Here is a 14,110-nt window from a genome sequence, read left to right as displayed (position 1 = left end):
CCTACAAGGCAGATGGCAGTAACATTTTCAGTGAAGCGTTTGCTCCACGCTTGCTGTGTGAGGGTAATTGTCCATCACGTTCTACGATGACACACTGCCATCTAGTGTTTATGAACGGTAGTGCTCCTGAGTGGTTAAAATGCAGTTTACCTTGGTTCCAAGGGCAGCTTTCTTGCCAGCCATAAACAGGCTTCTTCAAAGTCAAGATGTGAAGATTAATTATTGTGTTTACAAAAAAAACCTTTCACACTTTATTTATTTCTGTCTGTGCTTTGATCCAATAATCTATTTCAATAAAGTTGGAGATAAAAACGTCTGGTAGTATTTCTGTTTGAGTGCAATGTCTAAGTTAAGATGATTCTCATGACTTCAGTTCTACACTGGGACCTTATCCCACACATAAAGGGTGAGCTATGACAACGGCCCTACATTTCAACACATAACTCACTGGGTGAGCCTCTCTGAGTGGCACAGCACAGGGGAATACTACAGAATAGGCTAAGTATAGTACAGCCTCCCTCACAAACCAGCACATCAATTGCAGCCTTGCCCAAACAAGAAGCTGAGTTTAGGTCAGATTTGTTTGTGTAATGAGTTTCTATGACAGGGTTAGGTTGGCCAGACTTCCCCCTCCTTCCCCAGATTTGGCTTGTGTCTTTGTTTGGAAACCCCAGAAAGAGACGGAGCTCGTGAAACCGCGTTGGGGTGAGCCGTTTTAGCCAGCATTTCTGTTCTCTTGGTAAATCACCATGTATTCTTCAGAGCTGTGTGAATGAAGCTTATGTCACGCAGTCCTTCCCCAGTCCCTCGGGACAACTGGGATTGTTGTTTTGGAGCTGAGGTCAACATGGAGAACAAGTACGCCATGCCTCAGTCAAGTGATTGTCTGCCCCAGACAAACAAGATCTTGTGCTGAAGACTTAGTATTATTGCGTTAGTATGACTATCTGGAATCAGTGTCTGTAACTTCAATTGTGTCCTGTAGACTGTAACTAACACTAACCCTAACAGATGGAGGAGACCAGGGTCATGTCGACCCAGACGGAGTCAGAACAGAATCATCTTGAACAATATGAACAATATCATGAGGACCACAAACCATCAAGAGTCCCGCCTGCTGCATCTCCCCCCTTCTCTCTCTCTCTCTCTTCTCTCTGGTTCTATCTTCCTTCATCCCCCCTTCTCTCCCTCCCCATTCTCTTTCTATGTCCCTTTACCTCTCAACTCTACCCGACCCTATCACCCCCCACCCCACCCCTCTCTCCGGTTCTGTCTATCTTCCTTCACCCCCCCCCCCTCTCTTTCTCTCTTTACCCCACCCTCTCCTTTACCCCTCAACTACCCCTCTCTATCACCCCCTCCCTCCCTCCCTCCCTCTCTTCCCTCCATCTCTCCCTCCCCCTCCCTTTCTCTGTCCCTCTATCCTTCCACTGTACCCTGCTCTTATAACATAAGCTTGGGTCCTATCTGTCTCCAGGTCATGCAGGGGCCATTACCTGTTAATGCACCATCAACCCCCTGACACGCATCATGCGTTTTTCCCATTCGCCGCAGCGGTTCCGAGGTCGAGGGGGGGGGGGGGAGACCATCTCTCATCCACGCCGACGCAGCACATTTCCCACATCCTCCGGCCAGGCTGGGAGTCTCTCTCTGTGAAATACACCCCTCATCAGAGCCAGGTCTCTCTCTGTGATCTACACCCCTCATCAGAGCCAGGTCTCTCTCTGTGATCTACACCCCTCATCAGAGCCAGGTCTCCACCAGGACCGGCCCACGCAGACACAGGAACCAGAACAGTTGTCTTTATGGTATTACAACTCTAAAGACGTTTCTCCTCCCAAACACGGACACACACACACACAGGCACAGACACACACACACACACACACACACAGACACACAAACATAGACATCAGACACACACACACATATTACACGCATACTGTACACACACTGGGGCCTCAGATCATCTGTTGTTGTATAGAAATAAAGAAGGCCCAGCCAGTGACAGCTCCATTATCTCTGGAGGGTTTACAGTATGTGAGCACTGCGCTGACTCTCATCTCTCCCTCATCCAGACAGAGTGTGTACTGTACGTGATGGCAATCTTCCCAGCCTGTCATCCTAACTGCACCCGAAAGTGATATCATGAGACATTTAATGATCGTAAAATACACAACGATAAAGCGAGACAGGTGTGTTTACTTCCAGATATAGGGAAAAAGACATTTTCCCACAATAGTAGTGGAAGGATCATAGTTTGGTGCTAATGGAGAATAAAATACCCTCTATCATCTCTTTGGACAGAGATACGTCTATAATACATTACGATCTATGATGTGAAATCTGTGTGTTATGCGTTTATATATCAGAGCTTGAGAAATGACAGTGAGACATCCACTCAGTTGCAACTCATGTTTATTCAGGAAACAATTTCATCCCTCCTCGACGCACCGTGTTTTTGACCTGCCTTCTCTGGGTTTGGATACAACAGTAAAAAAATGACATTTAAAAACAATAACAAAGACAGTCCAACTAACATAAATAGAATAAAAACCACTTGGATTGAACAGATTCCACACCATCACTCAGTAAAACACCACCTCCAGCCCCTCCCTCCACCTCAGCTGATTGGGACAGCAAATCAAAGTGAGCTCTCCTCGCCTAAAGCCCGCCACGATCCTCAGCCCCGTCTGCGAGACGGACCCAGACCACGGACACAGAGCACTATTCTGAGATCCCCATGGAGTTGAGCGGTCAAACCAAGGGGAGTTGGGTCAAGAGTACAGCAATGATGGAACTCTCTGCTGACAGTAAGTCAGCACTGCAGTGCATTTGAAACTCCTGCTTTGAGCAGGGCATGATGGTCCTTTTGCCTCAAACGAGAGCCAACATTGGAAAGAAAATACTAAAGCCAGAGGTGAATGACAATTATTTAAAAGCAGGTTGAGTTACTCAGTTTGTTCATTTCTTAATTTTTTTCATGTACTCCTCTTCACAAAGCTCATAGTTTCATGGTCCAGATCATGAATGCTGAGCTTGGTTTTAATTCTTGTGAAAGGGTTTGAAAACAGTTTCCCCCCATGGATGGTTTGCTAACGGGTATGAAAGGAGCAGGCAGTAAGCTTGAAGGGAATGCAAGGGACGGTTTCTCACAATGTTATTTTTTACAGCCAAGATGGAGTGCAGGAATTCAAAAACAAAAACATAACGACCATTTCTATCAACATTTTATCTTGCATGATTACAAAATCTGTTTACCAGATGTGTTTTTGTGTTTTCTTTTTTTTCAGTGATTGATTACACTATCAGGTTCTGCTGGTTTGGTAAGCCAGGCAGGCAGCAACATAATTCACAAAGCTACGTTACATCTACCATACTCACAATGCCACCTACAGATAATCGATGGTACTGCATGTTATTACATTGCTAATGACACTTTTTTTTTTCCTTTTCTTTTTTTTTTGCAGACTAGTACTCAAAAGGGGTAATGAAAAAAAACAAAGCATTTTTCTGGGAATAGCAGTATTCCTTTCCTTAGAGAAGATCGTTTTCAGAGCAGCCTTCCAACTGTCATGGCCGTTTTTATGAGGTCAACCTAGATTAATTAGGGCATGATATTTGGTACATAACTCGCATTCCAGCCAAGTGGCGTAACTGGACAAAGTTCATAATGTTGACTCGTTTTCTTTAATACCAGAGGATGGGAAAGCAGACTGTGACTGTGTGTGTTGGAGCATTTCCCTCTGACGACTGATTTGAGCTGACCTTCTGTAAGAGCAGGAACACTAGGCTCCCAGAAACAAAAGCAGGTAGCATTGTGACAGGTAAGGCATGAGGATTCAGTGTTTTGCTCTTAACTCTTAACGTTTAACTAATCATGTCTCCTCTTCCTCCTCCTCCTCCCCCTCCCAGTGGCTGCTGTTGTCGTTCTTGCTCTCCTCCTCCAGCTCTTTAGCTGAGAGATGTGATGTTGGAGCGACCACCAGGGGGCACTACGATGCGCCGGCCCGCCGGCCTGATGGGGATGTCGTCTGGTGTGACGGGCCCTGAGCGCAGAGACACACACACACACACACACACACACACACACACACACACAGCCAAAGTCAGCCGGAGTGTTGGGAACAGCCTTCACAATGTTCAGCTGGTTCCACCGAGGCCAGACTAGCGCAGAGGCACGCAAACAAGCCTCAGCATGAGCGTAATGCCGTCTGTAATGTAATGCCAGGTCATTCACAGAGGCCAGTCAGATGACGCGTGTGTGTGTCTGTGAGTGTTTGCCGGTTTGCCCTTGACCTTCTCGACCCTTTGAATAAGTCCGATTCAACGATAATGAGATTGGGTCCAGGATTAAATTGACATAATTGGAAGACCGACAGATTTAATCCCAATGTCTTTACCCTCCCAAGACTTGACACTAGCAGCCTGTTTTGTGCTGCTGGAGAGTGTCTGTTCTAGAATGTTCCGCTAACCCTTTGATGATGAACACAGCCAAAGATGCTTTGGGCCTCCCAAGACGGACAAGTGAATCATCTTTGCAGGCAGTGGCTCTTGATATGACAGTTAGATACAGTGGCAATCTAAAGGGTCCTATTGTGTGTGTGTGTGTGTGTGTGTGTGTGTGTGTGTGTGTGTGTGTGTGTGTGTGTGTATGTGTGTGTGTGTGTGTGTGTGTGTGTGTGTGTGTGTGTGTGTATGTGTGTGTGTGTGTGTGTGTCTATGTATGCTTCTGCAGACATCCCATCCCCAGACAGACGAACAGCTCTTCAGTCTCAGTAGCAGTGGAACACTATAGGGATTATCTTCGAAGCCAGCAGGCAGGATGGGAGGAGATGAGAGAAGAGATGAGAGAGAGAGAGAGAGGGCCAGGTCTGTACGACTACAGTAGTAACAGAGGAGGGCCTGGGAAGCCAGGGGTAGACTAACCCCCTCTAGAGCCACGGGGAAATAGTTTCCAGCGGAGGTCAGCCCTCCTGCATCACTGCATCACACAGCAAGCATGCAGTAAAGACAGGTCTAGCACGACCCCAGCCTGCCTGTCTGAACTCTGCCATAAGAGCTTACAGATGGGCGCGATATGCGCCGCACTGTCATTTGGCTAGTTTCTATTGCGGGAGTGAGCAGTGTAAATAATTTATGTTATAACGACTCATCATTTTCACAGCCCATTGGAGACGCTTCACTACAAGAGAGAGCATGACTAAGAACCTGACCAGATGTCCGGGCAGAAAGCTTAGAACCGGGTCTTAAAAATCGGAGCCCATGCAAGGTTTTGTTGAACCATGCTCGGGATTTGTGGTCCCCCAGTGGTTTTGGATGTGGAACATGAACTAAAAGCAGGTGGCTGGCATGGAGAGAGTGAACCTGGAGGGAGAGAGACATGGCGAGACCTCCCGGCTAACAGGAAACCACACCGTCAAAACATAAACAACGTAAGCAGGGTTTAAAATCAACGGTTTGGAGGAACAGAAAAAAGGATCGATGGAAAGTACCAGGATGTAATGCATGGTTTGACACGTCTTGAAACGCGTGTGTGTGTGTGTGTGTCTGTATTTAAAATGGTAAAATGGTAAATGGACTGAACTTATATGGCACTTTTATCCAAAGCACTTTACAATGGCCTCTCATTCACCCATTCACACACACCAATGGTGGCAGCTGCCATGCAAGGTGCTAACCTGGTCACTGGAAGCAATTTGGGATTCAGTGTCTCGCTCAAGGACACTTCGACATGTGGACAGGAGGAGTCGGCATTCGAACCCCCGACCCTACGATCACTGGACACGTGTGTGTGTGTCCATGTGTCTGTGCATAAATGTGTGTGTGTGTGTGCGTGTGTGTGTGTGTGTGTGTGTGTGTGTGTGTGCGTGCGTGCATGTGCGTGCGTGTGTGTGTGTATCCTATCCTGGTATTTCCCATGGACGGGCCTGAGGGCCGGGGGAGGACTATTATGGGATGTAAAGAAGCAGCAGGGCTCACCACGTTGTGCCTGGTTACCTGCTAGGCTAAAGCCAGAGTGGTGCAGGTTCCTGACGGGCTGCTTGGAGGGGGAGGTGCGGGCTGAGGCGGACGGGGTGCCCCCGCGGGACATGGGAGAGAACTCAGACACCGGCCCGTCATACATTCCCCTGGGCACCGCCCGCAGAACGGCCAGCTACGAGAGAGAGAGAGAGAGAGAGAGAGAGAGAGAGAGAGAGAGAGAGAGGAGGGGTGGGGGCGTGTAAAGGGAGAGAGGAGGGGGGAAAGCAAGGTGAGAGAGAGAGAAAGAGAGTGAGAATCAGTATGGTGAGGAAGCATTATGAATATTTGTACATTTACAAAACTCCCCCAAGACAAGGACTTCTTAGAATCAGAATGCCTGTTGGCCCATAAACAAACATTACATAATCCAGTGTTTTGGTAGGGGGAAAAAAACAGTTCCAGGTTTACAGACAACACAGACAGACAGACAGACAGACAGACAGACAGACAGACAGACAGACAGACAGACAGACAGACAGACAGACAGGCATACTGTGTTTTTATTGGACAAGGCAGTCGCTGTCCACGTACAGCTAGGAAGGCCATCTGTCCCCAAGTTGACCCTTCAAGTCTGATTTCACATTAATTCCCCAAGCAAACATTCACATCCCTCCTTCCATCCCATCCTCCACCCCTACTCCTCCCTCCCTCTATTTCCATCTCTCCGTCTCCCGCCATACCCAGTCCATCCCCTCCCTCCATCCCCTCCTCTCCTCCTACAGGAGGGATGAGCTCACCCACAGAGCTAGTTCAAAGACACGTTTACTGCATTCTCTGGCAGCTCCCAGCTCTCTTACACACTCCCGCAGTTATTTATATCTGCCGCGCTCCACTTCTGAAGACAGCCCTGCTATTATGTCTCCGGAGCACAGACACGCTCCCTCCCTACCCAAGAGGCAACACTGTCCTCATGGCTGGCACCGGAGCTGCAGCCAATAAAGACAATGGCAGTCTTTGTTGCACACAGGCTGTCAAAACAATCTTTCAGGTCACCCGTTGCTCATCATTATCATGAGAATCTACTTAAAGAATGAGGGTGTGTTTGATGAGGTAGGCTATCAAATGTGCAACAGGATACAGCTGTAGACATTATAGCAACAGTCATGTAATGCAAGACTCTTGAGTGTAACGAGGGTAGAATTGAGATGCTAGCTAAAGAGACCAGCTAGAGATGCTAGCTAGGAAGACCATAGAGATGCAAGCTAGGGAGGCCAGCTAGAGATGCTAGCTAGGGAGACCAGCTAGAGATGCTATCTAGGGAGACCAGCTAGAGATGCTACAGGGAGGTCAGCAAGAGATGCTAGCTAGAGAGACCAGCTAGAGATGCTATAGGGAGGCCAGCGAGAGATGCTAGCTAGGGAGACCAGCTAGGGATGCTAGCTAGGGAGGTCAGCGAGAGATGCTAGCTAGGGAGACCAGCTAGGGATGCTAGCTAGGGAGGTCAGCTAGAGATGCTAGCTAGAGTCTTACTGTACCTGCTTCCTGGCCTTCACGCGCTTGTAGGCGAAGTCAGGGAAGGGGGTGCAGGGGATGAAGCGGCCCGCCCCGACGGTGACGTGGAGGGTCCCGTCCTCCAGGACGATCTTGCCCTGGCAGATCACCACCAGGGGGGCGCCACGGAGCTCCATGCCCTCAAAGACATTGTACTCAGCAGCCTGCAACACGCGCGCGCACGCACACACGCACACACACACACACACGCATTACATTTAGTTGGACCAGCTGGACAGAGGACCAGAAAACACAACCTCACAGATATCCATTATGTAGGTCAGACTACAATTGAATCAAGCAGCCATTTGCCAGTATTTGTATCTTGATGATTTTCATTTCCTTGGTGACCTAACTGCTTGAGACAGAGGTCGACATTGGCAGTGATATAAATGGGGAGCAGCTGCTGGACATGCAGAATAAGTTTAGTTTATCTTCCTCTCTCTCCCTCCCTCTCTCTCCCTCCCTCTCTCTCCTTCCCTCTATCTCCCTCTCTCTTTTTTAAATCCTGTAGCACACCTCTCAGGCATTCAAAAACAGGGCTCGCAACTGTTGGGCAGGGCAAAACCACCAGCTTCCAGTATAAACTAATTTCCCCTGGAACTTGCCATCCGCCACCTCGTCCGAGGTCACATCCGGTACGCGAAGGTCAAGTGTCAGGACCTGACACGGCTGGCTCAGATGATGCGCCTGGAAATCCCCAGGCAGTAAATTTAATTTGGATCTCTTTTAAGGGCTGCTATGGTATGTTACTGAGAATGTCAGTCATGGAGTCATGCATGCACAGGCACAGATTTACTGACTGGCTGACTGCCTATCTGGCTGGCTGATTGGCTAGTTGGCTGGGTGGGTTGGTGGCTGACTAACTGTCTGTCTGTCTGTCTGTCTGTCTGACTGTCTGTCTGTCTGGCTGTCTGGCTGTCTGTGTCTGTCTGTCTGGCTGTCTGTCTGGCTGTCTGTCTGTCTGGCTGGCTGTCTGTCTGTCTGGCTGGCTAACTGACAGGTTGGCTGGCAAGGACATGCCAATGAGGCAGGCTTGTAGATAGAGGGGCGGGCGGGGGGGCATGTGATCTCTGCTGGGACCATGGCTCTGTGTTAATCAACAACATGTGTGGGACAGGAGAGAAATAACCCTCCTGCTCCTCCTCCATCATTCCTCATCATACAGGCGGCCTGTTTCTCATATGCGTCATTTTGACACAAACAGCTGCCACTGCAGCTGGGGCTAATGATCCCCCCCCCCCTCTCTCTCTCTCATACTCTCACTTGTTCTCTCTGAACTCTATCCCCCTCTCTTGCATTCGTCCGCCGCCCCCCTCTCTCCCTCCCTCACTCCCTCGCCACGGTTGTTTGTAATCTGTTGCCCTCCTACCATTGTCAGCGTTTCCTCTGCACACGGCTCCTCCACACTCAGGCCAGGACAGGACCCCCGTTCTGCCAAGTATGATGTCATGGCCTGGCCCTCCACGTGTGTGTGTGTGTGTGTGTGCGTGTGTGTGTCTGTTTTTGCGTATCCAACAACATAAACAAACCCTACCAGACCATGCCTTTCAGATAACAGAGGCGGTTTTATTTCTGTAGTGGGCGGAAAGCTCAGGCAGAGGCCTGTAAAACGGAATACTACTGTGCACAATCTGCATCACAGTTGGCGTTAAGGTGGAGAGGAGACACTTGTGTCCTCATGAGCAGATGAGCTGATGTCCTGATGTTCTGGGCCGTTGTGTTGTCCGTAGGGCCCTCAGGCAGGAAATGAGAGGGTGACATCACACCATGAGAGCCGTAGTTCTCCCTAGATGTGTTTTTTTTTTTAACCGCACATGGAAAACCCATTGAAAAAAAACCTCGTCCAAATTCTCTCCCCTCTAATTCTCTCCTCCATCTCTCCGCCTCGACCTCACATGTGGTCTTTAATACACCTCCTCTTCCCTTCCCTGCTACTCCTCTGAGCCCCCCCCTCCCTGCCTCTCTCTCTCTCTCTGAATGTACAATGAGCAGGAAGTTCAACAGGTTGGTCAAGCCTCGATTTCCTGTGCTGACTCATCCCATGTTACAGCCCTGGGCTTGCTCTGCTCCTGTGTAATCCCAAAACCAACGCCAACGTCCTGTTTGTGGGATGTCGACAGACATATGGGATGAGCCTCTCGGTTTTCTAATGGCATATCGTATGATCAGCCTGTCATGTCCCTTTCATCTCATGGATCCTTCCTGTGAAGTGTGGTCTACAGTAGGTACCATTTAACTAACACATTCTAAGAAGTCGCCAGCAGTAGGTTGGACTGGTACTGAAGTCCAATATAGTGTTCTGTTTTAGCAGTGAGCGTCCACAGGGACGTCGTTTCCGTTGAGAGGAACAGTGAGGTCACTGGAAGTAGGCCAGCTACAGTATGTTCTCTGTAGTCTCTCTCTCTCTCTCTCTCTCTCTCTCTCTCTCTCTCTCTATCCCTCTCTCTCTGTTTCACTCTCACTCACTCACTCTCTCTCTATCCCTCTCTCTCTCTTTCGCTCTCACTCACTCTCACTCACTCTCTCTCTCGCTCTCTCTCTCTCACTCTCTCTCTCTCTATCCCTCTCTCTCTTTCACTCTCTCTCTATCCCTCTCACGCTCACTCACTCTCACTCACTCTTTCACTCTCTCTTTCTGTGGAAAGACATGTTGTCCCTGCAGCCACTCGGCTCAGTCTAACTAGGACTGAGTGACCCGAACGGCCAGCAGTCCACAGCTGGTCTGGGACAGGCTGTCAGCACCACAGCTGGGGATCTCTGGACACTAGTGCTGCATAGCCAGACCCATCTCCACGCTCTGTTTAGTGCTGGAGAAAGGTTTGGCTGGACTCATTAACATTCAGGAATATGGGGGGGGGGGGGGGGGGTGGTCGGGACATTGTACTTCTTTAAACCAATTAGAATTACTTCGGCAGAGCGGTTGCTAGGTACTTGTTGTTTCACGTAGTCTGGATTTAATCTGATTGGACCGGGCGGACAGCAGCTGTCGGCCCAATCAGATTCAATTCCATCGCCACTGATTGAGCAGTAATAAAGGAATGACGAGGCTTATCCCCAAAACCTGCATCCGTTGAGTCAGACCTCTGCACCCTAACTTAGAGTAACTCTGAGAGGAATGGATAGATATACGCAAGATGGAGAACATTCCCCCTGACCTAGGGCGTCAAATTTAAAGTGACACTGTTATCCTGATCTGATACAGTGTCCGGGGGCTGACAGTAAACGACACACCCTCCTAGGCGACTCTCAGGACCCAGCGTCTCCGCCGACACTTTGACCTCTGACCTCTTACCGAGTTGTGCGTCTTGGCGGTGATGGTCTTGATGGCGTCAGAGTCCCAGATGACCAGGTCGCTGTCGGAGCCCACGGCTATCCGGCCCTTGCGGGGGTACAGGTTGAGGATCTTGGCAGCGTTGGTGCTGGTCACGGCCACAAACATGTTCTCGTCCATCTTGCCAGTGGTCTGAAGAGGAGGAGAGGAGGGGGAGGAAGACGGCTCACACAGGGCTTTGTAGCTGACCGGTGGAATGAATGTACTGTAGGGTTCTCATGGGAGCAAAATACTCTCTCTCTCTCTCACTCTCTCTCTCTCTCACACACACACACACACACACACACACACACACACACACAACAGACCCACATGCCACAGGCTTTGCCCACAGGGAGGCTTTTCCGGAGTGAAAGGATAATATGCATTTCAGAAGATAAAGAGGGAGAGAGAGAGCGAGGAGACCAGAGCCCCCACAGAGACACAGAACCACAGGATAGAGATCGGATAGGGAGGGAGGAGAAGACGAACAGCACACACAGAGTGAGGTGGGAGAAAGAGATTTTGAGAAAGTCAAAGGGGTGAGATTGGGAGGCACAATATGAAGGAATAGAGAGAGCATTAAAGGGGTAGCGGGAAATGAAATTATTGATAATATAGACATGTGAAGTAGTGTAATATCTGAGGCCAGACTAGTGAGTTACAGGCCAGACTAGTGAGTTATAGGCCAGACTAGTGAGTTATAGGCCAGACTAGTGAGTTATAGGCCAGACTAGTGAGTTATAGGCCAGACTAGTGAGTTACAGGTCAGACTAGTGAGTTACAGGCCAGACTAGTGAGTTATAGGCCAGACTGGTGAGTTATAGGCCAGATTAGTGAGTTATAAGACAGACTAGTGAGTTATAGGCCAGACTAGTGAGTTATAGGCCAGACTAGTGAGTTACAGGTCAGACTAGTGAGTTATAGGCCAGACTAGTGAGTTATAGGCCAGACTAATGAGTTATAGTCCAGACTAGTGAGTTATAGGCCAGACTAGTGAGTTATAGGCCAGACTAGTGAGTTAAAGGCCAGCGGTAGAGCGGTCTCCTCACCACAGCCTTGTCCCAGATCAGGGACATCCTCTCCTCCACGCCGTTGACCCCCTCTGGGATCTGGGTGAAGTCGTCCTTGCCGATGGCCTTCTGGGCAACGCTGAAGGTGCAGTGGGCACTGCCTGTCACGTTCAGGTCACCGCTGATGAAGAATGAGAGAGGGGGGGGGGGGGATGAGAAAGAGAGAGATGGAGAGAGAGAGAAAGAGAGGAGAGGGGGGAGAGAGAGAGGGAGAGAGAGAGAACTAACCACGGGAGCTCAAACTTGTACAGTTTTCTGTTTTTTGCATAAACGTTAACCGACAGGTAAATGGATGATGTAGTTCTAGCGTAGCCGGACACAGAGCTTAGACAACGGTGGATGGATGACTCGAAGTCTGGTGCCAGAGGCTCCTCTTACTGGACGCGTTATGGATGACTTCCCCTCCTCTCCCCTCTCCTCCTTCTAACAGGCCCCCTTGTGCATCCATCCGACATCCATCATACTATTAAAAGCATCCTGTACCATCAAGCTGAAGGAATTTGTTTTTGTTTTATTCTTCAATATTGCTAGAGTGATCACCATCTAGGTCACACTGGTGTAGATCTAAGGTGACTGAATAGGTATAAGCAAGACGTATACATCATAGAAATATGGGGCTACAGTAAATCATACTTATGACCTATCAGAACCCTCTCAGATCTACACAACTGCTTCTAGAGGCTGGGGATTGGTCGATCTCAGGGGAAGGAGGCAGTCAGGTTAGGAGAGATGACTGGTACAGTATGTACAGTGAATCAGCTGACGGGGTGCGCCGGTGTTCACCTGGCCAGCAGTGTGTTCAGGTAGTCTGGGGTGGTGGGGTCCGGGCTGAGAGGCGGGGACGTCACGAAGGAGGCGGCCTTGGCCCAGTTCTTGCTCCAATAGTGTGTCCCGTCGGTCCCAAGGCTGGCCGTGATTGGCTCGCCGAACACGACATTACCTGTGAAAGAGGAGGGTGTTAGATGAACCTAGCAATGATTAGGACCCAGATCGGGAGCACGGATGAAAGCAAACCACTCTTAAGCTCCGTAAATTAATCAGATCTGCCAAGGTACAGTACCTGTTGCCAAGTCAATGAAAAATACGGGAGAGCTCAAGGACAGTCGGACACTAAAAGGTCTGGTCATCCATCCCAACCAGGCAGCCGCGCTACCAGAAGGTCCGCTAGCCTGCTTCGTGTTACCCTGACTGATACCAGCGGGACCGTCCCCATTGGCTAAGACGTGTGACCAATACTAGGTCAGCACTGTGGCACGGCGCCAACTAGAGATGAAAGCAAGCTCTCTAGTCAAGGGAACACACGCGCACACACACAAACGCGCGCGCACACACACACGGCTAAGAACGACCCCTGGGAAAAGCCGTTCGAGCCCAGCAAAAAAAAACTCACATGCCTCCTCCATGAGGACATCCAAACACGCATTCTTCTTCTGTCCCTCCTCCCCTCTTTGTCCCCTCATCCTCAAAAGCTGTATATCTTTCGCTCCGTCATCCCCGCCATCTCCGAGCTCATCCCCGGACGGTGGGAGGAACAGCAGAGACAGTCCACTGACATTTCAACCACGGCCGGACCCGCGTGATAAAGCGGGTGATTCCTCGGAAAGCGAAGCTTAATATATCTGGCTGTGTGTGTGTGTGTGTGTGTGTGTGTGTGTGTGTGTGTGTGTGTGCGCGCGTGCGCATGTGTGTGTATGGACCAGACCACTACGGAGCACATCTGGAGCCTGAACCCTGGACACTGGAATCAGCATATAAGGGCATAGTAGGTGCATTCCTATCATCTGACTGCAGGGCCAGCCCGGCACAAGGTAGCGCAGAGAGGGCCTCACACCGCATGTAGGACACCTTGAGCTAGTTTCACGGTCTCCTAACTCCATCTTATTTGACGGAAGTGAAGCTAGGTGGTACAGGAGCGGGCACCTATCCATGGAGCGACACGTAGCTCAGGAGGGTAGGAGCTCAGGAGGGTGGTAGTTCAGGAGGGTAATAGTTCAGGAGGGTGGTAGTTCAGGAGGGTAGGAGCTCAGGAGGCTAGTAGTTCAGGAGGGTGGTAGCTCAGGAGGGTAGGAGCTCAGGAGGGTGGTAGTTCAGGAGGGTAGTAGTTCAGGAGGGTAGTAGTTCAGGAGGGTGGTAGCTCAGGAGGGTGGTAGCTCAGGAGGGTGGTAGCTCAGGAGGGTAGTAGTTCAGGAGGGTAGTAGTTCAGGAGGGT

The 14,110-nt window shown here is 49.9% G+C and overlaps 1 protein-coding gene across 5 annotated transcripts in view; it reads right to left on the bottom strand.

Moving 5' to 3' along the window:
* Positions 1 to 3,954: 3,954 nt before the first annotated feature.
* Positions 3,955 to 14,110, bottom strand: part of dpysl3 (dihydropyrimidinase like 3) — a gene marked incomplete at both ends in the record, with an annotated part of 32,543 nt that continues 22,387 nt past the window's right edge. For 2 of the 5 annotated variants that reach the window (XM_084449497.1, XM_084449499.1), the window contains 6 exons: positions 3,955 to 4,049; positions 5,983 to 6,157; positions 7,500 to 7,679; positions 10,811 to 10,981; positions 11,881 to 12,022; positions 12,685 to 12,841. In XM_084449497.1, the coding sequence (XP_084305623.1) occupies positions 3,955 to 4,049; positions 5,983 to 6,157; positions 7,500 to 7,679; positions 10,811 to 10,981; positions 11,881 to 12,022; positions 12,685 to 12,841 (920 nt within the window). The remainder of the gene's footprint in view (positions 4,050 to 5,982; positions 6,158 to 7,499; positions 7,680 to 10,810; positions 10,982 to 11,880; positions 12,023 to 12,684; positions 12,842 to 14,110) is intronic. The other 3 variants (XM_084449498.1, XM_084449500.1, XM_084449501.1) reach the window with 2 other exon arrangements.

This window comes from Borostomias antarcticus (assembly GCF_949987555.1).
Source record: "Borostomias antarcticus genome assembly, chromosome: 15".
NCBI lineage: Eukaryota > Metazoa > Chordata > Actinopteri > Stomiiformes > Stomiidae > Borostomias > Borostomias antarcticus.
Note: the sequence above shows the minus strand (reverse complement) of the source record. Positions and strands in the feature narration are given on the sequence as shown.